Here is a 27029-nt window from a genome sequence, read left to right as displayed (position 1 = left end):
TGTATGAAATTCTCCATATAAAGCTAAAAGTTTGTGTCTGTTTTATAGTTAGATTGATATTTTAAACACCATTTTAATTCCACAAATGGTGAATTGGGTAAAGGACTATGTTTGAAAATAAAATTAGTATTTTATCTTTTTTTAATTTGAATAAATAATATCAAATGTCCTTGTGGAAATAATTTTCGAAAATTTTCATATTAATTATAAGTTAAAATTGCAATTAGAAAATAATAATTCTTGATCATTTTATTGAAAAAATAAATTTTAATAAAAAAGTACTAAAAACGGATACCATTTTTCCCCCTTGAAAATTCGAATTTCAAAAAAGTACCAAAACGGTTTCAACTCATTATTGTTCTGGGTCCGATTAATTACAAATTTTATTTCTATGTTTATCAATTTAAGAGATATAAAGGCTAACAAAGGGTCCTACTGGTACTATTTTAACACGTTTTGGATTTCCTTCGAATTTCCTAAAAGTACCAGACACATGTCGGCTCTTTTTTTTGATTAAAGGTGGACACTAGACCGTCTCAGTTTTTATACTTTTTCGAAATTCCTTCATGAACATCGATTTTCTTAATCTACTCTAAAAACCAAGAATTTTGGTGTATAACACTTAAATATGGATGAACGGGAAGTGGTCTCTCAAATCGTTTTTTCGTTTTTTTTAGGCAAAATGCATTTTTTCCAAAAAATTAAAAAATCCTGATTTAGTAATTTGCTTCTGACTCAAGCAATTCTTAACGGATTTGAACGTAATTAAATGCATTAGAAAGCTAATTAAATTTCCTAAATGTTTCTTAAAGCAACATAGCCATTTTGTTCTATGGTTTTTTATTCATAGCATTACAAATTCAGATTTTCAAATAAGAACTTAACATTTTTTTTTAATTTTTGCTTACTTTTTCTTATATAAAAATTGAACGAAGTAAAATTTTTATATTCTGTAAATGCAATATGGTAGGAAATTTTAAAATGAAGATGATGTAAATAACAGTAGCATTCGGTTAAGAAAAACTGCAGTTTTAGTTAAAATGATGAAATTACTAAAGTTGACTATTTGTAAATTTGCATCAATTTCATAAATACATTAATATAAAGTAAGAAGAGATTAATGTTGGTTTCTTATTTTTTCAAATTTGTTAAAATTGTACTTTGGTTGCAGTTTGGATGCATTTTGGGAAAATGCTAAAAAAAGACTTGAATCAAATCATTTAGCTCTCTGTCCGATCGGGATAAAAAATTTGACATGAGGGTAGCCAAGGAGTATTCGAGTTTAATGTTTTAAAATGCGCCCTACAAATGCTCTAGCGCTATGGGGCTCAAAGTAGGTTACCATCGACTTGTAAAATTTTTAAACACGTTCCATTTTTTGTTTCCCATCTGGTTTTTGGAAAGCGATTGGCTAGGTCTTGAAAAACGTGTTTACGTGTGCTATTTATCTCTTATAATTTCCGAGTTATAGGCATTTCAAAATTGAAATTTTAAAATTTTGCCATACCTTGGTCCGCTTTTTTAAAAATATAGGTCGTACTTTTGGACCGAATGGACTCGATTTTTTTTTGTTAGTTAGACAACAAAATCGCCAATACTATACAGAAGATGTTAGAGCAATATCAATTATGGATCCAAAAATAAACGATTTTCAATTTAAAAATTCAAAAAATAGTACATTTTTGCTGTTTTTTGGGCGAAAAGGTGACTTAACTCTTTCTTTGTTAAAAAAAACTTTCTTTAAGAACATATAAAAATTTTTGTGTGTTTCTGTAAAGTATGTTTACGGAGAAAATTTTTATATAAAAAACATGTCCTATTTTTCGACTATGCTGTCCTTACGCCATTCGGAATTTGACCTATTTTTTATCAAAATTTCAAATTTGGACCACATGTTCTATAATCCCAAAGCTGGGATCAGAACACGGAAAGCAGCCTTGGAAATCTCGATGTGTTCTCTATTTAACCATAAAGTATTTTCCCAGCCCCGATGGAAATGTGGGCCCTATTGGCAAAATTGTAAAAAATACCACTTTTGGGATTTTCGCTCCAATTTTTAGGAATTGTGGGCTTTCCTTTAACCGTCCTTCAAAAATAAAATTTTATCAAATTTGAAAAAATAAAAAACCAACATCAATCTCTTCTTACTTTATTATGAAATTGAAGCAAATTTACAAATAAACAACTTTAGTCATTTCATCATTTCAACTAAAACTGCAGTTTTTCTTAACATAATGCTACTGTTATTTACATCTAAATCTTCATTTTTAAATTTCCTACCATACTGTATTCACAGAATATAAAAATTGTTCCTCGTTCAATTTTTATAAAAGAAAAGGTAAGCAAAATTTAAAAAAAAATTATAAATTTGTATTTGAAAACCTGATTTTGTAATGCTATGAATAAAAAACCATCGAACAAAATGGCTATGTTGCTTTAAGAAACATTTAGGAAATTTAATTATCTTTCTAACGCATTTAATTACGTTCAAATCCGTTAAGAATTGCTTGAATTAGAAGCAAATTACTAAATCAGGATTTTTTAATTTTTTGGAAAAAATGCATTTTGCCTAAAAAAAAGAAAAAGCGATTTGAGAGACCACTTCCCTTTCATCCATATTTAAGTGTTATACACCAAAATTCTTGGTTTTTAGAGTAGATTAAGAAGAAAATCGATGTTCATGAAGGAATTTCGAAAAAAAATTAAAAGTTGGTCGGTGGACACATTTAAAATTTTATTTCTATGCTTATTAGTTTTGGAGATATAGATGTACAGGTTTTACCCGGTTTTTTTCCGATTTATCCCCCTTAGCGTTCGAATTTCCAAAAATCACTTCTTAGCGGATCTAAATTATGTAGAAGCGGTTTGGGCTGGCGATGCACAGTGGTTTTCCCCATAGGCCCAAAATCAAAGACAATAATGCTTTTTTTCTAAGCTTTATTGCACTAAATTTATTGACAACACTCTAAATTTTATGAATCTAACAAATTTTTTGTGTTTTCTGCGAGATTTAATATTTATGTCCGTTGAAAGTGGAGATATGTTTATATTTCATATATTGAGTTTACATAGTCAGAAAAGAAAACTCATATTTATCTAAAAAGTTATTCGCGATATTGTGGCAGAAGTATCCAAAAACCCTACAAACATTAAATTTTAACTTATTGTCTACCAAATTAAATAATAAAAGCTGGGAAAATATAAGCCCATTAAAAAATCCCCGAAGAATACTTTTTTGACCTTTCAAAACACACATTTTTAAAAAACTACTTTTTCACGTAGACTTTTAGTTATTTGGTCCGCATCTGCCCACAACATCTTATACATCAAATTGTAGATTAAATTAACAAAATATTGTGGCCGGGGGTTTTTTCATATTTTCGCATATGGATGTGATTGACATAGACATCCGACGAAAAATAAGCCACGATTTCGGGCCTAACCCGTTAAAAAGTTATCCTTGCAAGAAAGACGTGTAATCCAAACCAAGAAGATTGGAATGAACTCAAACGTTTTGCAAAATATTTAAAATTATATTTAGTGATAATGGTACAGATCGTAATTTACTAATTGGATACGGCGATGCCAACTGGGCGGAATGAAGAATCGATAGAAAATCGAATTCAGGATACTTTTTCTTGATTAACAAACAAACTACTGTTTCATTCAGTGTAGCCAGATGTGTGGATTTGTCCCCAAATTGGGGATTTCAAGATTTTTTTGGGGACAAAAAGGGATTTTAACAGGGATTTTAACAAAATTTGGGGATTTACATCCATTTTTAGGGATTTTACATTTTTAGATATTCTTTATTTTAATTTTATAGAGCTTATTCTCATTTTGAATAATCATATTTTATTTCTTAACCATTTTTATCTGTAATTAAAAATGTTAATTACATTTCGTCAGAATGTGATGAAAAACACCAAAATTTTAGATATACATTTCGAGACTTTTTATGTTCCCAGGACACTATTTACTTTGATAACACTGCGGAACAGAGATTTTGGTGCCCGAGATTTGAACTATGTTTTGTACAAGTTGATGAACCCTCATTACTATGTAATATTTGGTCTACGTAAACATATCCCAGCAAAAACTTTACTTACAAATAATTACTTACAAATAAGCCGAAAAATAAGGGGAATTTGACGATTCGACTACTTATTTTTCTACTGAAAGAAGTCATTATTTTTGTTCGCGATGTCCCAAAAGTAATCCTTTATATTTTAGCCGGAAATAAGTTGTTTTTTTAGTATAGTTATTTATAGAATTTTGTATTTGCAAACAAAAAATAAAAAAAAAAATAAATCGCAGCCACGAGTTGAACCATCAACCATCCGTTTGCTAGTCTGTTGTTATACTCACTACACCACTGCTTAGTTATTTTATTGTGCATCAAATAATGGTTTTCACACAGTAATGCAATATTCTTTTCTGTTTTTCTAAAAATAAACATGCAATAAAAAAATGGGCAAATTGAAAAAAGTAACAGTTTTTTTGTTTTGTTTGTTTATTTTATAGTAAAGTCTAAAAAACAAAAACATTATACCTTAAAAGTAAGTTATTAAAAAAGACATTACTTAAGTAGCAATTGTGGCTTTGTAAGCGAAGTTTTTGCTGGGATACTTCTTTTGAGTATAATAATTCTAATGGATGTTTTGGCATATTTGTCTGATCTTTCAGGAAAGTTGAAATTTGACTCTTTTAGCTTTATCCTTAATAAAATTGTGCATTAGGAAAATTTTAAATAAAAATTTATTACTGCACATTCGAACATGGTTTTTATTTAAAATGAAAAATTAGTTAAAAATTTAATGAAATATTTAGATAATATCCCAAAATTTTACATCCTAAAAAACTATTTTTTTTATAAATAAATTTTTAGGTAGTCATTAGTCTTATTTCTTAATACACATTTAAATCTAACTACAGCAATATAAATTCTTCATTTGACGTTTTTAAAATATTGCGAATTTTGTATTTACGTGATTTACAGTGTTTTTGGTGAAAATATCTTAACATTTTTTTTAAACACTAGTATTTTATAGACAAAAATAAATTTTTACAAACATATAGATTTATTTCTACATTATATATCCAGGAATTGTCTAAGTTGCGAATTTGAATACCAAAGTATGCAAATTACATTTGGAGAACAGTGTATGTAATTGATTTTCGCTGATCTTTTAACATATATTCGCCACAAATGTAACAAAACATATTAGGATCTTTAACACAGCATCTCATCTTACTGACCAGCATGAATAATATAACAAGAGAAACTATATTTATCAAAAAAAACAGGTGTAAAACATTCAAGTTACGAACATTTGTATAATTTTTTTAATACGAAATACATATGAAAAATACTGTATAACTTTGAGTTATTCGCCAAATAGTTTAGTATATTTTCAGAGAATTTTCAATATTTTTATATAAATTAGTTTATTGATATATTTTTATTGTATATAGTGAAAAAATGTTGAACCCTTTTACCATAGGTCAAACTTATAAGGATGAAACTGAAAAAAGTTAATTTTCAACATCCTTGCGATATCACCAATATATCATGAAACTTAGATAAACAAAATTGATGTCAAAGAAAAGATAATTTTGTGTAGAATACCAGTACAAAAATGCGTTTTTTTTTTTAGTCTCCATTTATGAAATAATCAAACAAAAAGAGAAAAAATACGGAATAACCAAAAAAAACCGCGATATCTTAAAAACAAGAGCTCCTAAGAAAAAACTAAAGATAGTTTTGACTACGAAATATCCCATACATGTTTTATCAAAAACATTTTCCGCGGCACCAAACCAAAATGTCAATTTTGTTCCTCTGTGTAATCTAAAAATTAAACATACATTTAGTAGTGATACCATTTCATATTTAAATAAGAAAAATAATATAGCACTGAATATAGCACTGAATAACTCAAACTGTATTTAAATAACACTTATTAAGTAAAAAAAAATTACAAACGGAATGACAAACTTATATATACCCTTCTCACGAAGCTGAAGGGTATAATAACTAAATAAGTATTTAAATACGAAGTCAAAAACTGGTCATAAATATACCAAATCAGGAATCAAACATAAATTATTGATATAGTATTCATCTTATTTATCAATTTCGTTTCAAATTAAGTTAGAGTTCTAAATTCGAATCTTAATTATGTACTAAAAGGTGAACTGAAATTTCCCTTTTTTATAAAAAACAAATTTTTTGCTTGGACTGTACAGCGCACAGTGGGGGATCTGAAAAAAAAAGTGGAAATAAATCTGTAACTTCTAAACGAATAGCCCGATTTTAATAAAATTTCCCATGGCTATAGAGGAGGTGTCGATAAGTTTAAGTTTTGAATTTGGGCTTAAACAACCAAGGGGGCCGAGCCACAATGCCCCAAAGTGGGGCACCTCGGGTATATCAAAAATTAAAAATGATGCCAAATTTTTGTTTGCGATCCGATTTGAAAGATTTTTATATATATGGAATGTACTAGACGAGATCTACAAAAAACATTGCTTTAGCCATCTCTTATAGTTTACGTGTTATTCGCATTTGAAAAGTAAAATTTTATTTTTTTTGCCTACCTTGGTCTGCCATTTTGCTTATAACGGATCCAATTCTTTCCCGATTTTGAAAAGATATACATATTATATATCAGCGTGTAGGAAATTATGTCCTCTTTCCAAAAATGTACAAAATTTTTAAGAATTAAAAAAATTATTGAAGACTTTTTTTAAAAATATGCGAATAAAAAATTATAGCTGATTTTTTTGGAAAATTTAAAATTTTAAAATGCAATAAAAGTTTTGTTTATGAATCGTTTTTAATGAAATTTTACACTTATATAGAAACGTTCGATGCAAATCCAAAAGTGAAAAAGATATTTGTGAATTGTTAATGACAATCCCACAATTCCCAAAAAACTTTCCAAAAATCCCAAAATTAGGATTTTTTTTGGATTTTTGGATCTATTGAAGGTACCAAGCTCGGGGCTATGAAATCCCTTTGCATGATATTGAAGAACAGATTGGGACATACAAAACTGGTCTTAATTTTTTGAAAGCAGCTATGCGATTTTAGAATATGTTGTCTAAAGTTGAAATTTACATAAAAATAGGTCTACTCTGGACCACGCAATAATACGAATTTTGATATTATTTTACTTTTATAATATTTCCCGAAATGTTATCTTTCAGAAAAATATAAACACATTATTTATTTTTTTCTCATTTTCTGTATAATTTTAAATTAATGTAGGTACTTTTTTCGAAAAAAATGGCGAAAAAACCACTTTTTTATTTTTTTTAAGTTTGAATTCTTAAGATTATTAATAAATTTGTTGTTAATTCAAAAAAGAAAATCGGGAATGAATTGGATCCGTAGGCAAAAAAAATAAAATTTTACTTTTCAAATGCGAATAACTCGTAAACTATAAGAGATAATATATGGCTAAAGCAATGTTTTTTGTAGATCTCGTCTAGTACATTCCATATACAGTGAATGTCACTTAAAATCGTACACCATCGTATTCAAATTTTATTCATTAGTTTTAGAAAGTTGATGTTTTATCCACAACTAAAAAATTTGGGTAAGACTGTCAGTGCCCAGAATATCAACGCTTCATTTAAAATCGTAAAGGCACTAAAAATAGCAAATGATACCCTACAAAGTATTAGGATTATTTAATATTAAAATTTTTTTTAATTTTTAAAGTTTTAATTATAATTTAATATAATTGTACGAATTTAAGTGAAATATGAATTTTGTGATGTTCTTTAATTTTCATTAATATTTTTTTAACGAATTGAGGTTTTGTTAACTTTTTTGTTGAAATACATATTTTTTGTTCCAATTAATAAAATGACTTTTAATTTTTTATATAATCACCTATTATTGCCTGTATAATTTCATAATATTTAAAAAAATATGTTGTACGATTTTGAGTATATAAAAATCTTTCAAATCGGATCGCAAACAAAAATTTGGCATCATTTTTAATTTTTGATATACCCGAGGTGCCCCACTTTGGGGCATTGTGGCTCGGCCCCCCCTTGGTTGTTTAAGCCCAAATTCAAAACTTAAACTTATCGACACCTCCTCTATAGCCATGGGAAATTTTATTAAAATCGGGCTATTCGTTTAGAAGTTACAGATTTATTTCCACTTTTTTTTCAGATCCCCCACTGTGCAGCGTTGGTTATAGGTCTTGCTCAGTACACTACAATTTGTTTCTAAAAATGTCAGAAGTTATTCTAAAAAAACTGTTTTTGTCAACTATTCGTCAACATATCGACCTGTAACTCAATCAGTTTTTGTCCAACTTTAAATTTTTTAACCGGATTGGAACGAAAACTGATTACGCTTTAAAATAAAAGATAAAAAAAAATCGGATGCAAATTTTAAAAGTTATTCAACTTTTCATTAACACCTTTTAGTATTTTCTCCTCCAGCGCATGTAAATAAAAAAAAATCAAAAACATGGTAAATTTTTTCGAACTTTTTTCGAAAAAGTTTAATAACTTTTGCAAATATAAGCCGATTTTAACAAGTAATGTCTCATTGTTGTCCTTAAAACACTGTTCAAAAAAATAGGTTTTCATAGAAAAAAAAATTAAAATAACTATTGTTGAATTTGAAAAATTATGAAAAAATTAAAAATAAAGCGAAACTTTTTATAAAAACTTACACAATTTTTTTGAACATACATTTTATGCATACATCTTATGAAAGCCTAATTCTTTGTTTAAAATTTTGAAATCGAACTAAAAATGTGTGAGTGAGCCTACCCAAACCTACCTACGACCTACCCTTTGAAATACTTACTTTGTTAAACTTAACATAGTAATTTTTTTTTATTAACAATAAATATAGACTTATGGGGACAAAATTGCAGATTTCAATTTTGAAATGGGGATTTTTTGGGGACATCGACTTTCAGATTGGGGAGATGAGGTCAACTTTGTCTGGCAACAGTGGTTTCATTATCGACAACAGAAGCTGTGTAGATAAGAAATATTTTAAATGATTTAAATTGTAAACAAACAAATCCTACAGTTATTTTTGAGGACAATAAAAGCTGCCTAAATCTTATTAAGGAAGAAAAACTTAACAACAGATCAAAACATATACTCTTTGTTTTTTTACTTGCTCAATTTTTAAATAATACTTGTAACTTAATTTTATATGTAGTATGTTTTGAAATTGTTTTTTGGAAACGAAAATTTGTCCTGACTTTAAAAATAATATTCGATACTTGTTTTACTACTTTTATAATTCATTAATAAATTTTAATAAAAATTCAATAAGTTATCTATAAGAAGACCTAGACATCACATTTTATTAACAAATTCAACAGGCGCAACATTAATTCATGCTGCCAGTATCGAATCCAAACTCCATTGTCAGATGCCCATAAATCATAAAAAAGTGGGCCAATTATTGATGGTCTATGGAATTGCGGGATTCCCTTTGACCTTTTGACAAGTGTTTTTACATTTTGTTATTAAGAATGCCAAATGTAAAAATCGTTAAAAATTTCATTGAGGTTTGTTAAAAAAATTTGCATCAACATTTTTTTTTTGTTTAGATAAGTTAATTTTTGGCTTAATAAAGAAAATTTCAAGTCAATATCTTAATTATATTCACTTTGGCACTTTAATTAAAACTCCGTTCTTCAAAAATATTGCACTTTTTCATACACTTGTCAAAAGGTCAAAGGGAATCCCGCAATTCCTAAAAATTGGAGCGAAAATCCCAAATATTTTATTTTTTAAATTTTTGCCCATAGAGTCCACATTTCATTCGGGGCTGGGAAAATACTTTGGGGATAAATAGGGAACACGCAAGGGTTTCGGGATTTTAGAACATGTGGTCCAGATTTGAAATTTTGATAAAAAATAGGTCAAATTCCGAAGAGCGGAATTTGACCTATAGGAAATCAAAATGTTCTCCGTATAGACACAGAAAACCATAAAATTTGTATATGAAAGTTTTTTTTTAATATTTTTTTAATTGAAAATCGTCTATTTTTGGATCCGTAATTTTTTTAATTATTGCTCTGAAATCATTTTATTGGTAATTTAGTTGACTAACTAACAAAAAAATTCGAGTCCATTCGGTCCAAATGAGATAAATAGCACACACAAGTATGTTTTTTCAAGACCGAGCCGAGGGGACCAAGGTATGGCAAAATTTTTAAATTTCCGTTTTCAAATGCCTATAACTTGGAAATTTTAAGAGGTAAATAGCACACATAAGCATGTTTTTTCAAGAACTAGCCGAGCGCCAAAAATGTAAAAATTATTGAAATCGGATGGGAAACAAAAAAATGGCACGTGTTTCAATATTTTACATCTCGAAGGTACCCTACTTTGAGCCCCATGCGCCGCCGCTGGATCATTTGTAGGGTCCATTTTAATAACATAAGCTCGAATACTCCTTGTCTACCCCCATGTCAAATTTCATCCTGATCGGATAAGCCGTTTAGAAATGCCAGATTTATTTCCAAAAAATTTCGATTCTGCCCCACTGTGCACACTTAGCCACACAAGAAACCTTTTTTACCCTATTCCTTTAGCCACAGAAAATTTTCTAATTCTGTGGCCACGAAGACTTCTTTGTATTGATATTAAATAAATCTATATATATAAAAATTAAATGGTCCATGTATGTAATGACATCACGTGAGAACGGCTGGAGCGATTTAGCTGATTTTATTCGATTCGAAATTTTCAGGAGATGGTTTGTAAAGAAAAAAATTAAAAAATTCGGAAATTTTAATTTTTAATTTCACTTCTCCTTAATAAGAGACATTTTTCGGAGAAACTTAAAGAACTAACATTAGTAAATAGCTACCGGGCGAAGCCGGGCGCTCATCTAGTAATGAATAATCTATCTTATTTAAAAATTCATTTGATATTACAGGAATTATAATGGAAATAAATGTTATTTTGTCTGTCCGATAAAACAATTGAGAATTATATTTTACTATTTGTATATACATACATATTTATGCCAAAAAAATCAACGTAAATTTAACAGTTTTTGTATAATATTTGGTTAAAACTATATTTATATGTGGAATATTACATTGACCGTAGATTTATGTACATATTTCTATATTCTATATCACCTAGCTAATAATAACCACTCATTATAAACTAATATTCATTATCAATGCTAATAAACTAACTATATTATTAATATTTCTACATAAACAGATTCAACAATTGCATGGAATTTTCAAACTAAGCGCAGCTATTGCTATAAGGCTGATAAGCCCGAAGAAAATACCAAATTTCAAAGCAAAAAAGATCAATTAAAAAAAGCTTTTAAAGATTATGGCTCAACAATAGTAATATTTCATGTTGCAATATCACTTGTATCTTTAGGCGGTTTTTACATTTTAGTTTCTAGGTACGTATATTTTACCCTCATTCTCCTTCATATGAATAATATACTAATATAATATAAAATAAATAGTACATATATAAAATAAATAGTACATATTGTCACATTAAAAGCAAAAGGCCTTAACGGAAATTCCAAATCGATTTTATTATAATTTATTGATATTCACAGTATCAATTATTCGGAAATTCCAAATCGATTTTATTATAATTTATTGATATTCGCAGAATCAATTATTCGCAAGTAGGAGTAAAAAAATATTAAAAAATAAGAAGTAATACTACTGGCCTACTGACCCACGAAAAATACCGGATGTTATTGATTTTAGCGTGATGAAAAATATCCCTAGAGAAATGATTCAAATTGAATCCTCGCTGGAACTATCTTCAGATCACTCACCCACTATTATTACTTTATTGAGCCCCCTAGAAATTGTTTCCCCGACTGGTAATTTAGCGATGGCAGGCACAAGAATAAATTGGCTCCAATATAAAAAATACATCAGTACACATTGCTCGGAAAACATACCGCTAAGAACACCAGAAAACATCGATCACTCTCTTATCAATTTCGATAAAAATCTCAAACTGGCTGCTCAACATGCTACCCAAACCCCCCGACAATTCAGATATAATAGAATTAATTCTGCAGATGTCGAACGGCTCTTAAATGAAAAAAGATTTCGAAGAGAGTGGCAATTGCACAGATCCCCCCAACTAAAATCGAAGCTTAAAGATTGTATAAAAAGACTTATAAAGCTCTTGGAATTTCGAAAAATGGAATCATTGACTAAATATTTAGAAAGCCTGGACGCAACTCCGCAATCGGATTACTCATTATGGCGAGCAACAAAAAATCTTAAAAGACCCGTTATATGTAAGTCCCCCTTGCGAAATTCAAGTGGTGGTTGGGCAAGAAATGATACTGAAAAAGGGAATCTGTTTGTTAATCATTTAAAAAAAGTATTTACACCGAACACATCAAACGAAGCAATTGAGTTGCCACCTGTTGCACCCTATTTTGGAGCAGCCGTACCCCTACGTTTTGAGATTCGAGAGATCGAAAATGCTATTGTTGATTTAAATCCCAAGAAAGCGCCTGGTATGGACAAGATCAGCAACAAGATGCTTATGGAGCTACCCCGGATAGCAATAAAAATAATTCTTTTTATTTTTAATGATATATTACGACTTGAATATTATCCTCCAGAATGGAAGGTTTCACTGGTTACCACGATACCCAAGCCGGGAAAAGATCACACAAAAGTATCAAAGCTATTTGAGAAGATACTTATGAACAAGTTGTACCCGATGTTAACTGAAAACAATTGTATTCCGAATCATCAATTTGGTGAGAAAAGCGTTTGAAGAAAATAAATACTGTTCTGCACTCTTCATCGACATCTCTCAAGCGTTTGATAAGGTATGGCATGCTGGATTAATATACAAACTGAGTCAAAATTTACCCGCAAACACACATAAGCTGTTGGAAAGCTATTTAACTGGTCGAACATTTAAGGTTAAAGAGGGAAACTTTTTAAGTATTGCACAACCCATTGAAGCTGGAGTCCCCCCTTGCGGACAAACGGCAAAATTGTATGATATTAGCTGCAATATATTTACAAAAATGACCAAAAATATGTGAAAATTATAAATTTTTTTTGAGGTTGTCCGATTTCGCTTAGTTTAGATTGTAAACTTCTACTTTATAACATGATCATAAAACCGATATGGTGTTATGGCATACAGTTATGGGGCACGGCCTCAGCGTCAAATGTAGAAAAGATCCAAAGACGCCAAAACAAGTTTCTAAGAATGATCACAGTTGCCCCCTGGTATATCGAAAACGTGAAAGATCTTAACGATCCCATTGTAAAAACTGTAATCTCGAAAAATGTACAAAAATATTTTAAAAAAAACTTGAAGTTCACCCGAACCCTCCTGGCCCGCAACATATTAGATAACCGTGGCCACATTCGATTCAGAAGGAGGGACACAGCAGACCTAATCTAGAAGGAAGAATGCCAATTTTTTCGTCCGGCACTGGCTGGACTAATTAAATAATAATTATTAGATATAAGATTTGAACCACTTATTGTTAGTTCATTAAATAATGAAGATACAATAAATAAATGATGAAAAAAAAGAACATTTTAGGTATAAAATGTATTCAGCAAATTTATGCAAAATTACGGAGAACATTTTTGTATAATATGTTAACTCCTCAAGGCATGGGTTTTTTGTCCGTGAAATTTTACTATAAGTCATAAGGTAAATTATCTACGAGTTAAGTTTTCCCTAATTAATTTGCCACGTAAAAAACAAGGTTGACACGTTATATATCAATGGACAAAGGATTTTGTCTACTTTTCAATAATGTATATAACTTTTGACAATTAAAAAATTCATGGAATACTTTTTTGAAAAATATGACAAAAAAATGCTTTTTATTGAAATAAAATTGTTATTTATGAATATTTTTTAATGGAATTTGACATTTATATAGACTTTTTTATTGAAAATGGAAAAATAAAAAATTAATTTTGAAATTTGTAATCAGGAATCCCGCAATTCCCAAAAAAGTATTGAAAAATTCCAAAAATGGGATATTTTCGTTTTTTGGCTATAATATCCATACCAGGTGCGGGGTTGTCGGAACCCTTTACAAAATAATTAAGAACATATTAGGCCATCTAAAATGGGTTACTATATTTTGATATCCATAGATTTGAGATTTTTTGCCCTAAAGTTGAATTTTACATAAAAAATAGGCGTTTTTTGAATGAACCTGGTCACCTCGGCATCAAAAATTATAACTTTTTTTTCATTTAAAATATTTGATGTGAAGTTAGCTTTTCAAAAAGTGCAAATTCGTTATACATCCTCTTAGAAATTTTTTAGATAACTTAAAAAGAATAAAAGTACTTTTTTCCCCAAAAAATATCGAAAAATTTTTAAATTCAAATGCATGTAACATCGGCCTCAGTCATGATTTTTAAACAATTCTTTTATTTGATATATTTGAAACAATTCCTTTATTTGATATATACATCTGTTGTTAATTCTATAAAAGAAAAATGCAGAAAATCGGGAAATATTTGGAACCGCGGTCATAAAAGAACTGGTGTAGGGTAGGTAAAAAAGTTGAAAATTTAATTTTAAAATGCGGATATCTCTTAAGCTATAAAATATAATTGATAGCTACGACGAGTTTTTATGTAGTACTCGATGAGAAGATTCTTTATATGTAATTTTTTTGAAATCGGAACACAAACGAAGAAATAGGATAATTTTTAAAATTGACCATACCCGAGGTGTCCTACTTTGGGGACCCCTTGCTCAGCTCCTGGTTGGCTCATGAGGTCCAGAGTCAAAACTAAAACTCAACAACACTTCTCCTTTGCGCATGTGAAATTTCATTAAAATCGGACTAAGGGTTTAGAAGTTACAGATTTATTTCCCTCTTTTTTTTCTCAAACCACTGTGCGCCGGATGAAATAGTAGATGAACACGATGGCAGTTCACGGTTTATATTATGTAGCAGGTTATAATGTTTTTGAGGACAATTATTTATACCACATACATGTTTGGCGTAACAGGATTTTTGTAGTAGATCTTTATATATATTTCATATTACTATTATAAACTTTGTTACTTTTAATTTAATACTCATTGAGATTATGAATTTTGTTAATTATTTTTTTGTCATATAAATATGTAAAAATTTTCATTCGAAACTATTTCTCAAACATACAGTGGTGGTAGGAATTTAAGACAAAAATTGTTTGCTAAATTCCACGTGATTGTCTATTATTTTTTCAAATATTTCCACAAATATGTATGCATGAGGACTGTTTTAACACACAAGTGTGTTTTATTCGACTGTGTCAATTCATACATATTCACCACGAACATATAAAATTTTTCTACAACATGACCAACAAATTTTTTTTTTTAAATAAACATATTTTCTCACATTTATATCATTATATTTTTATTATTATAAAATATTCGGACCAAATTTCGTATTTTTAGTTCCATTAGTTTCGGTCATATCGTGTTATTAACAGCGGATGTTCGCTGAGGTGGGTCAACGTATTTCCACATATCTTTGTCCATATATGTTTTACCGATTTTTCCAAACATTTTTCAGAAACTAGAAACATTAATAATAAATTTCATTCCCTTAGAAGTCCTTTTATTTTGGCTCTATCGCACTTAAAATTCAGTTGATGAAAAAAATTCAAGTATTTGTCTTAAATTGGTGGCCACCACTGTATAACATTAAAAATATTATTTATAAAAAATAGAAATATTAATTATAATTATTATTTAATATAAAATAATATTACCCACAATTTTAATTGATGATTTGGTTTTAAGCAACAAAAACACAAATGTAATTCTTCAACAATTTTCCAGCGATCGTCAACTTCCATGCTTAAAAACTTTTCACAATAACTAATATCATTCAGTTACTGGGGTCGGTGTCGGCGGTATTGCTTTGGCGATGGTTTGAATTTCTTGTGTTAATTCTCCAACTGTAGCTTTTGTCTGATTATTGTTGGCGATAATAAGATTTTGGAGAGATGTCATTTGGCGTTGAAACTCTCTCTGCATTTCAGCGATTTGCTTTGAAGCATCTGGCAGTTATCTACACGATCCTATTTGGACGTTAGATGTAGTATTTTTGGCGTCTGTGAATTGTTGGCTTCATTTTGTACAACTTCATGTGTTTGTCTAACACTATCAAGCTGTCTAGGTGTACCAGTTTGTGTATTTGGGGCAGCTACACTCTTTGGAGTATGCAAATTGTTGGCTTCATTTTGCGATTCCATTATGAAACGGGATGGTGGCAGTCCTTTTATTTCTCTATTACTTTTTCTAATTGGGACAGAATCTGACATAAGGCAAAAGGCAAATTATTTTGACGAAGAATAAAGCTGTCACTCGTTTAAAACAAAGTTCGACAAGAATAAACAAACAATATGACGTTGGCAAAGGCTCAGTTCATTCTCTAAAATTAATAAATTATTATTTATAATCAGAGATCGAAAATAACTCGTTCATATACCAAAAAACCCAAATTGTGATTTATATTTTTGTGATAAAAGTAAATCACTGCATCGTTTTTGTTGTTTTTTTAATGGTTTGGTGTGAGATAAACAATTCATCCCAGCAGTTAAGCAAGTAGTCAATGTATCCCTTAAAGATAGTAATTGCCACAAATGTCTTATCACTTGGCTGACTCCAATTTATATATTTTGGTCATTTGACACGTGTGTGCACTTTGTAGTGCAGATAGAAGACAATTGGTTACTTTATGCATCCCAAGTAATCTAGCGTGAAGACAATTGTCACTTAAGTGTCTCTAAGTAATCTAGAGTGTATTCACTTTAAATGTTTTGTGAGTAATTCGTACAAACTGGTTTTGTTACAAATTGTGTTAATATAATTCTCATACAGTTTATTTTTATTTTTGCTTAAGTATACTAATATCCCATGTAATATAGCATGAACTCAATAGTCACTTTACTGCCTCTTAGTAACCTATGGTGAAGTCACTTCAAACTTTTTTTTTGTACTGTACTTTATTTTACCCACCAGAAGCTTTGACTACTTTCGATCAGCTATCTGATAGTCATATTGTAATCAAAAGGGACATGCACATGTTAAAATAACTAGTCAAGTAGCTGATCATGTAACCAGTTACAAAACTAGCAAGGTTACTGACGCTATGTAACCAGTATGTGAATCCAATGCGTTGCCTACTTTGGTCCAGCTATTAGACAGTCCCATTGTAATCAAAAAGAGTCAATTGACCCTCTGCCTAGGACATGCCCGTGTTAAAATGACTAGTCACGTGGCTATTGAAGTAACTAGCTCCCACCCTAAATGATGGGTAAAATCACTAGTTCGGTACTGTCTCCTAGAACTGCTGGGTTCTTCTTCTTAATAACTGTTCTTGTTCTTAATAACTGTTACTTTCTCTTTTATTTACATACAATAACATATTGTTAGTAATTTTTAACAAATTATGGAAAGAATATGATAAATATGAAGTAATGAAGTCTAAGTAACAGAAATGAGAATTTTTTTTAATTTGTTATTAATAGATAGATTTCTTTTGATAGATTTTATATATTTAAGCGTTGATTTATATCAAATGCATTTTTGCGATTTATTTTTCATGTTCGCAAATAAAAGTCACAAGCTGGGGGGTTACTCTCTATTGCGATGCGAAAGAAAAACTGAACAATTGGTACCCTTTACTGCGTTTTCGCTATTGTTTATTTTGTGGTACCAGTGTTGCTTATTTTTCAACTTATTTTGCGAAAGCGTTTGCATATACGACACAGAATAATAAAATGTATTTATATCGCATTTACCTTTCGCATCGAACTTGCTTGCGCATCACAATAGAGAGTAACCCCCCTGACCTTTACGAAAACAATAAATTATAAATCACTCATTCAGATTATTTGTGTTTGTTTCTTTTCTGTTTCTCTTAACCCCAAACCTAAATGTTCTCGAATAAATCACTCTCAGTGATATATCACAAAAAATAATTTTTAAATGGCTGCGAATGAGAATTTACCATTGAAATGAAAGTGAAGCCGTTATTTTCGGTCTCTGTTTTAATATATCTTAAGGTTATACATAAAACTTACTCTGTCGATCTCTAGGCAAAGTATAAAGTTTAACAATTACGTGACAAAACTGACTTTAGAAATGGTTGCTTTGTAACAACTAACTTCTTTAAAAATGGTTAATTCCAATATATTAATTCAATTTTATATAAAATCTTAACTTTAATATACAATGACCGTAAGTATTTTCCCTTTGTTCATAAACATAAATAGCAGAAACATTTCGAACAAACAAAGATGCCACCTTATTACAAGCAACATATCAAACATGATTGCCATCATCGACATATATCTTCCCCTATATATAATTTGTCATATCTAGTGGAGGTGCCACGCCCACCATTTTTGACCTTAATAAGTATATATACAAATATTCAAGGCTTTAAATATCGCAATTATACAGATAGATATGAATTTAGTATTTAGTTTGTATGGGAGGTGCCACAGTTCGTTTTTACCTGCTTTTCACTTAATACCATTCTGCATATAAGTGCACAAAACTTGTATATTTATTTACCAAACTCCATATAAATTCGTTGATTTAAGTGCATTGTTCATATCTGCACATGTAAGATAAGTGCATAATACTTTTGGAAGCTATAACTGGTTTTCATGAAAAAATTTCATTTAGCTGATTAATATAAAATTAAATCAAAAAAAGACAGACAAATACGATTTTGAATAAAAAATTATGTTGAAAAATCGTAATCGTGCCGTAAATTATTTGCTTGGGCAGTAAACTTAAATGCACTTACCAGCATCAATGAGTAGGTAAGTGCATTACGGTTATCTGCATTTCTAACTTACCTGCACAAAATATCGTGCAAAGTTGGTTGTGCAGGTAAGTCAAAATTACGTATTATAAAAAAAATATTGTTACGCATTTACTTTTTTAAAACTGTGGTTTATTTCCTTTAAATAAACCGGATTCTTTTAAATTGCAAATAAAAGCGAACAGTAGTTTAAAAATTGGTAAAACTCTTTATTTATTAAAATCTACAAATCTACACTTTTATAATTACATGAAAACATACACTTAAATTACGGGTTTAGAACATACTTAGGGCCGTTTTCTCATTAGGTGATTGTGTTTTTTTTCCCAACGAAAAACTGCAGATTAAAGAAATTTGGTTTTCTCAATCAGCCCAATTATGAATAAAAAATTCCGCGGGAGTTTGTTCCCCGGGAGTTTTTTCCCGTTGAATTTGAATAGGAAAAAGGGAAAAACTCCCCGTGAATTTTTATTTATAATTGGGCTGAATGTCTCATTTGCTTCTATTCTGTAGCAAAGCTAACCCGACCTCATCTGCCAATTATTTATTGTACAGATAAATTCAATCAGCTGACTGCTGTTTTTATGTGTTTGAGTTTTTGTAAACGAAATAAAATAGATTTTATAAAAAAAGTTTAATAGAGGAATTAACATTAATTTAATGGAAGATCAACTCCAAGAACATGAGTTCCAAGTGAATCCTGAAAGAGTTTATCATGTCAGGCCTAACTACCTGGCAGAAATGCAGGATAATGAATTTATCAAAAGATTCCGGCTGTCGATGGCCACATTAAACAGCTGATTTATGTAAACATGATGTCACTTGAAGGCAGGGTTCCCAACTTTCACATCTATTTTGAGTGGGAGGTATTGCCATCTGAAAATAATGTTTTTTGTCGGTATATTCAGAAAACCAAAATTTTTAACAGACAGTTTATCGGCCTAATAAATTTATGTCGACATTTAGTAACCATAGATGTACATGAGTTGATTCGCTTTTTTTTCTATATGAATGAAATCACTGCATTTGTTGTGTTTTCAATCATCAACATATGCAAATTATATTGCTTGCAGTTCTTGCACTCTCACAATTGATTGCCATTTACACAATATTTTTTTTAAATGCCTTAACAATAACAACTCAAAAATGATTAATGTGTTTTGATTTGTATGCAAAGCATTCAAATGATTCATAAAAGCTTGATGATAAGTTGAATGCATAAGACAAAATCAGTACATTAATTTGTTTTAAATAAATATTCGTGCGAACTAAATTTCGTCTTATTTTGATACAATGAACTGCGAATAAAAAATATTAAAAAAATATAAATATGCAAGAAAAATCCTCCATATACAGTCTTAAATTAATTCAAACATACTCATATAGGAAAGTGTATATTTACTAGGGTATTCATTCGACTAATGATCGTTCGATTAATCGAATAATTTCTCACGAATAATTATTCGAAGAATTTAAAAATTACCATTTTCGAATAACGAATAATTCGAACAATTTTATGTAGAATAATCGAATAAAACGAATAAATGTTCATATATAAAATTGCTTAAAATTTTTCATAATTTCAAATTTAAATAAGTAATAATGACTCACAAAAATTGTATTGTTTCTGAAATTCGACAAATAACTAAAGACAAAGGAACTTTCGATCACTGTAGATGAGTGTTCCGATAGCTCCTTCTATAAATATATAAATATTACTGCAAAAAGTTACAATTCTAAAAACAAATCTTTCAAAATGTTTAACTTAGGACTTGAACCAATGATAATAAAAGGTACGGAATAAAATATTTGTTATTTAGCTGGCGAAATATTAGAAGAATCGCAATTAATAATCAAAATATTAACTTAGATTAAAGTGGAATTGAATGTGATGGATAATGTGATTTTTAAACGGTCGTCGAAAGTGATATTAAGGATGACATTTATAATGATTACATTGAAATAGATGAAGGCCATGATCTTAAAATATATTGTTACGTTTTAACCTTTTCAAAACGCTGGTTTATTTCCTTTAAATAAACCGGATACTTTTGATTGCAAATAAAATCCGTTTAGTAGTTTGAAAATTGTAACAACTCTTTATTTCTTTAAAATGTACAACAACAGAATTAAATAGCCACTCAATGTTTTTTATACACGTTTATAAATTCTCAGAATTACAGACACAATTTATAATACACACGAATTTGCTTGAAAAACACAACACACTTTAAGGCACTTAGATGATGTTTATTCGAAAAGCGTCTCTGATAAACTCTCTCACGACTGCAACCTCTGCCACTATTTATAACACTGCATTACCATCTAGAAAGCTCTTTAACTGTCAAAGTTCGAATATTCTAGATCATACGCAATCTGTGGTGTACTTTCTACAATGTTCTTTAACTGAATATTCGAATACAGCGTTGCCAACTTACAATAAAATCAACTGAAAGCTTTTATTTAACAATGCCCACAGATATATTACAGTCTGCCATTACAGCACTGTTATTTGAAAGCATTATGCTACTTTAAAATCAGCCCTTAAAATCGTTATATTTGAATTCAAGTACAATTTCGTAACAATATGTATATAAGTGATGTTGTTAACCGCGTACGTAAGTGTTTCAAAATATTTAATAAATCGAATGATAAATACAAATATTACAAACTAACTTACTAAACTAAGAAAATCATGAAAATCTTTGTTTAATATGGTAATAAATTTGTATCGTATTTGTAAATGCGTCATCATGCACTGCCTGACTTCAAATTAGCCACGTTCACTGACAATGATATCAAACTTTGGACAGATTCCCTTTATTGGGTAATTCCCCAAGACCACATTATTAAGCAAAGATTCGGCAACATTCATAGAGCTTGATGTATAATACAATTTGTTATAAATAATTTAGAAATAGTGAATAATTAACTTAATAAGGAATTAGTTACTCAATTTAAAACCCGAATTAATGAACGACATTAAAATGTTCTTAATACGTTTATATTGTATTTGAATTCGGGATCATGTCAAACTAGCTCAAATTTTTTAAAGCGTAGCTCCAAAACGGAAACTAAAGGGTTTGCTAGTCAATTGTTTTGTAGATTGTTCGGGAGTTAATCTGATCAGAATATTTCTGTTGAAAATTTAATGACGGACTTTGTTTTTGAATGTTTTTTAACATTATCAATACTTGAATTGTTAACTTTAACTTTATTTTTTGTTTTTCTTTAACAATAAAATATTAAAAAGCCGACATCAAAACTTCATTTTTTACTTTTTAAAAAAAAATTAAATTATTCGAATAATTCGATTAATTTTAAACGTGTGATCGAATTATTCGAACAAGTTAAAACCTATTATTCGAATTATTCGTTTTATTCGAACAAGAGAAAAATCGAATAATTCGAATACCCTAATATTTACTCAAAAAACTCTGTGTATATTCAAAACACTCATATTGATTCGCTGCTTTTTATACCCTTCACCTTCGTGAGAAGGGTATATATAAGTTTGTCATTCCGTTTGTAATTTCTACATTTTTCATTTCCGACCCTATAAAGTATATATATTCTGGATCCTTATAGATAGCGGAGTCGATTAAGCCATGTCCGTCTGTCTGTCTGTCTGTCTGTCTGTCTGTCTGTCTGTCTGTCTGTCTGTCTGTCTGTCTGTCTGTCTGTCTGTCTGTCTGTCTGTCTGTCTGTCTGTCTGTCTGTCTGTCTGTCTGTCTGTCTGTCTGTCTGTCTGTCTGTCTGTCCGTCTGTCTGTCTGTCTGTCTGTTGAAATCAGTTTTCTGAAGACCCCAGATATCTTCGGGATCCAAATCTTCAATAATTCTGTCAGACATGCTTTCGAGAATTTTGCTATTTAAAATCAGCAAAATCGGTCCACAAATGGCTGAGATATGAGGAAAAAACCAAGACAACCTCGATTTTTGACCTATTTTTTACCTATATCTGGATTACTAAGACATTAATATAGACAATATGGATATCTAATGATAGATATTTCAAAGACATTTGCAACTACGTATATAAGACCATAGTAAGTTGGACCTACAATGGGTCAAAGTCGGGAAAAAAATTTTTAACCCGAATTTTTTTTAAAAAAAAAAAAAATTGAAAAAACAAAAAATATTTTTTTAAAATTTAAAAAAAAAAATTTTTAAAATTTAAAAAAAAAAAAAAATTAAATTTAAAAAAAAAAAATTTTTAAAATTTAAAAAAAAAAAAATTTTAAATTTAAAAAAAAAAAAATTTTAAAATTTAAAAAAAAAAATTTAAATTTAAAAAAAAAAAAATTTAATATTTAAAAAAAAAAATTAAAATAACAATCGAAAAAAACATTTTTTCCAAAAAATTTAAAAAATGGAAAAAAAAATAAATTTTGTTTACCTAAAAATATTTAAAAGTTTGAAGTATAATTTGGTGAAGGGTATATAAGATTCGGCACAGCCGAATATAGCACTCTTACTTGTTTGAATGGTAAGAGTTTACAGAATATGCAAGCAATTACATGCAATTTGTAACAAAACACTTGCTGTAATGAATCATGCAATGACAGTATTCGTTTAACTCAGTATTCATTTTTGCAAAATAATAAATATGTCATTTGAATGGTATGTGCATGAACATCTCTGTTAGTAACATGCAGTTTGTCGATACATTGAGAAAACGGGCCTTAAATTGTTAATTCATTTGATGTTTTCTCAATCAAGAGTAAACATCTGCTAGCAACATTCATCATGTTTATAGATAAATAAAGGTTTTTTTTCGAAATTTCATCCCATTCTTCATTCCAAAGTTGAATCCTTTATTCACTGACCTGTAAGTTTAAATATAGTGCATACAGCGGCCGTTGCACTATTTATTTTTTTTATTTTCTGAATTCTAATCGAAAAATCTCATTTGGTTTTTTCTGAAATAAAATTGTTCTTTTCTAAATCAGCTAAATCTCATTTTAAAGTGATCTTTTCTGAATTCTATATGAAAAATCTCATTTTCATTTGTTTTTTTCCAAATATGAAATGTAAAGTTCTCATTTTGAACATGTAGTTCTGATTATACTATGTTCAGATACACGTGTTTTTTTAAACACATAATGTTTTTTCATTAGACACCTTAATTCTGACTTGTTTTTTTATACATTTCCAATATTTGATAAATATGAAATTTTTAGGTGTCAATATTTCAGATGAAATTCCCTTTTCTCATTTTTCGTTCATAAACTTTCTTCAAGTGAAAAAATTTCCCATGTCGTGAAATTTTTAGATGGAATTCCGTAAACAATAAACGCTGTTACGAACAAAATTAACTATTGTGAATGAAAAGTGTAGGGAATATCACGATAGCAATTTTCCCTTCGAGGGAAATGGATATTTCATGGGAACATAAATGTCACATGTTTTTCACGATAGGGGTGAATAAAACATTGCTCGCAATTGAACGAGTTCACTCGAAGGCCTTGTGGCTCATTGTGGTACCCTTAAGGCTAGCTTAGAAGCCCGTTGATGGAATGCAACCGTAATGTTGACATAACGTAACACTTTAGTGCGATTATACATAGAACATTAAAAATATGTAACACGAATTTGACATAAAAATTATATAAAATATAAAACCAATATTTGAAAATCAACCGTGTTAGTAGATGTCAAGAAGAACCGTAATGAAATTCTGTTTTTAACAGGTTCAGACGTTACAGTTACGTAACTACTTCACACACAACAAAAACGATCAGCTATTGCGTTTCGTTAAGGATACATTACGGTCGGCTAACCCAGCCTTTAGAAAACTTTTACCTGGTATGCTGAAAAGCATACATGAAAAGAGAATGAAAAACACGTTAAAATTTAATTTTTTTTTTTTGCAACAGGGATGATTTTGTATAATAATTTTAATTTGAAAGAAAAACTTCTCAAAGAAAAAATGCAATAACTAAATCATAGCTGTGTATTGTGAATATTTTTATTACAAATATTTGCCAAAACATAATTAGTTTTTAATTCTAGTTATATTATAAAAAAATAAATTTATATTGAAATCATATTAAATATTATTTGATTTCAATTGAATAAGATATTAAATAAATTATTCTTAAAAGTTTTGAATGAACATTTATAAAATTGAACTAATAGCATTTGTATTTTAGTAAGAATAAGTTTTATTTTATTTATTATGTGATAGACTTGCCAACCGTCCAGTTTTCGTCGGGACATACCAGATTTAGAGTCGAATGTCCCGTGTCCCGGAGATACTCTGAACGGGACGTCATTTGTCCAGTTTTGAAAAAAACATAACTTTTTCATTAATTACCACAAAAAATAAATAAAAATTGGAAATACCTATAGACAAGGATGCTTTATTTTCTGAAATATAGTATTTTCTCAAAACTGAATATCACTATTTAACAATATACTTAGTGCATTAACTTCTATGAGTTCTGAAAAAACTCATTCAATTATACATATATCAAAAAATGTTTACAGTATACTGTAAACATTTATTACTGGTAACAAATTCATCTGATATATGTAATATAAACATTTTAAAAATTGATTATGAATGAGGGCGTAAATATTTAACAACTAATTATTGTAAACATTTTATAAAAAAGTATTTTTGTGTGTGATTTCGTGAATGAGCTCGAACGATGAAGATTTTTCTTCTGATGATTACGAAAAATATCCTTACTTGAAATGTTAATTTTACTGATTTAAATGAAAAATTTAATAATTTTACTGATTTAAATGAAAAATTTTTTTCATTTGTTTATTAATAAATTAGACAAATAGTTTATTTAACTAATAAATAATTTGAAAAATAAATATTTATAATTGAAAACAAAAACTATAATAATAGAAAAAATTTTATATTTTTTATTTTATTCACAAGTTACAGCTATGAACTAAATATTTAAACGGTAGTGTTTAAACTCTTTAACTTTTTTGAAAACCAGGCATTCAACACGTATGTCTGAACATGGTATTAGATTCGTTCTAAAACTAGTTATTTTTGAACAAGTGTTGGAACAAAATAATCTAATTTATATACATAGTTTTCGTTATAATCGCCGTCCTTTTAATTTTTCTAATATTATATTTATTTTCTTTTCAGCGGAATAGATCTAATTTCAATACTCGAACATCTGGATTTCGCACCAACGGCATTAAAAAATAGCATCGCCTTAGGTGCAAGTAACTTTGTGATAGCTTATGCCGTACATAAAGTATTTGCACCAGTTCGAATAAGTATAACTCTAGGAGCAACACCATTTATTGTGCGATATTTGCGAAGCAAGGGTCTATTAAAATCTAAAAATAAATAAATATATTATATGCATTTTATTAAATAAATATTGTTTTATTATTATATCAGATGAATTTGTTACCAAAACAAATTCACCAATTAGTAAAAAATACTTAATAAATTACATTAATTTAATGACAACACTCGTAAACTTTTTACGAGATTGAAAACTATAGATAAAACCGGAAGACCAAATAAATTTGTTCTTCTGTAGATTCGGAACATCGCCTTGATTTTACACTTTGTCGTAAAACGAAATGCGCAAGATAGGATTTGATTTTAGACCTATGGTTTCTTGGGGAAAATTTCTTAGAATTTTCCATAGAATGCGTTTCTGCTATACGATTTTTCGCCAAAAAAAATCGATCAACCCTAATATATATACATTTATATTAGAGTGTCCCTTTGAATTAAATTTTTTGAAATGTAATGACCTAAAATACCACCAAAAATATGTTTAGCTTGTTCTAAGAAGGGCAACCCGTGCCGAAAAAATAAATTTGTTCAGTTTTTTTTTAATTTTTTGCCATTAAATAATTACTTTTGCAATTTAATTTAACAGAATAGAAATGTGCACGTAATTGTCGTTCTAATAAGATATAAAAGACAAAAATTGGTTAAAAAATGTTAGTTATTAAAAAATCGCCAGGCCATTAACGTGTCTCAGGTCACTAGAACAAGAAACGTAGGAACATAATTAACATATTTTGAGAAATATTAAAACAAAAGTTTATTCTTACTTAAAATATATCCATATTTACTTGTATATAAGTTTTTATTTTCATAGGATACATTTAAAAAAAATATTGTTTTTAACGGCAGTTTCAAAACTCCAATTAAAAATTTTTTAAATTTTTGTTAAACGAATTTC

At 29.0% G+C, this 27029-nt stretch overlaps 1 protein-coding gene across 1 annotated transcript in view; it reads left to right on the top strand.

Annotated features, from left to right (window-relative positions):
* LOC135950271 (uncharacterized) overlaps positions 1 to 26205 on the top strand; it is a 95641-nt gene extending 69436 nt beyond the window's left edge. The window contains exons 3-4 of the mRNA XM_065499813.1: positions 11236 to 11431; positions 25967 to 26205. Coding sequence (XP_065355885.1) covers positions 11236 to 11431; positions 25967 to 26177 — 407 coding nt within the window. The 3' untranslated portion in view covers positions 26178 to 26205. The remainder of the gene's footprint in view (positions 1 to 11235; positions 11432 to 25966) is intronic.
* The last annotated feature ends 824 nt before the right edge of the window (positions 26206 to 27029 follow it).

This window comes from Calliphora vicina, chromosome 2 (assembly GCF_958450345.1).
Source record: "Calliphora vicina chromosome 2, idCalVici1.1, whole genome shotgun sequence".
Taxonomy (NCBI): Eukaryota; Metazoa; Arthropoda; class Insecta; order Diptera; family Calliphoridae; genus Calliphora; species Calliphora vicina.
The sequence above is the reverse complement of the archived record's forward strand: the minus strand, read 5'-3'. Positions and strand labels throughout refer to the sequence as shown.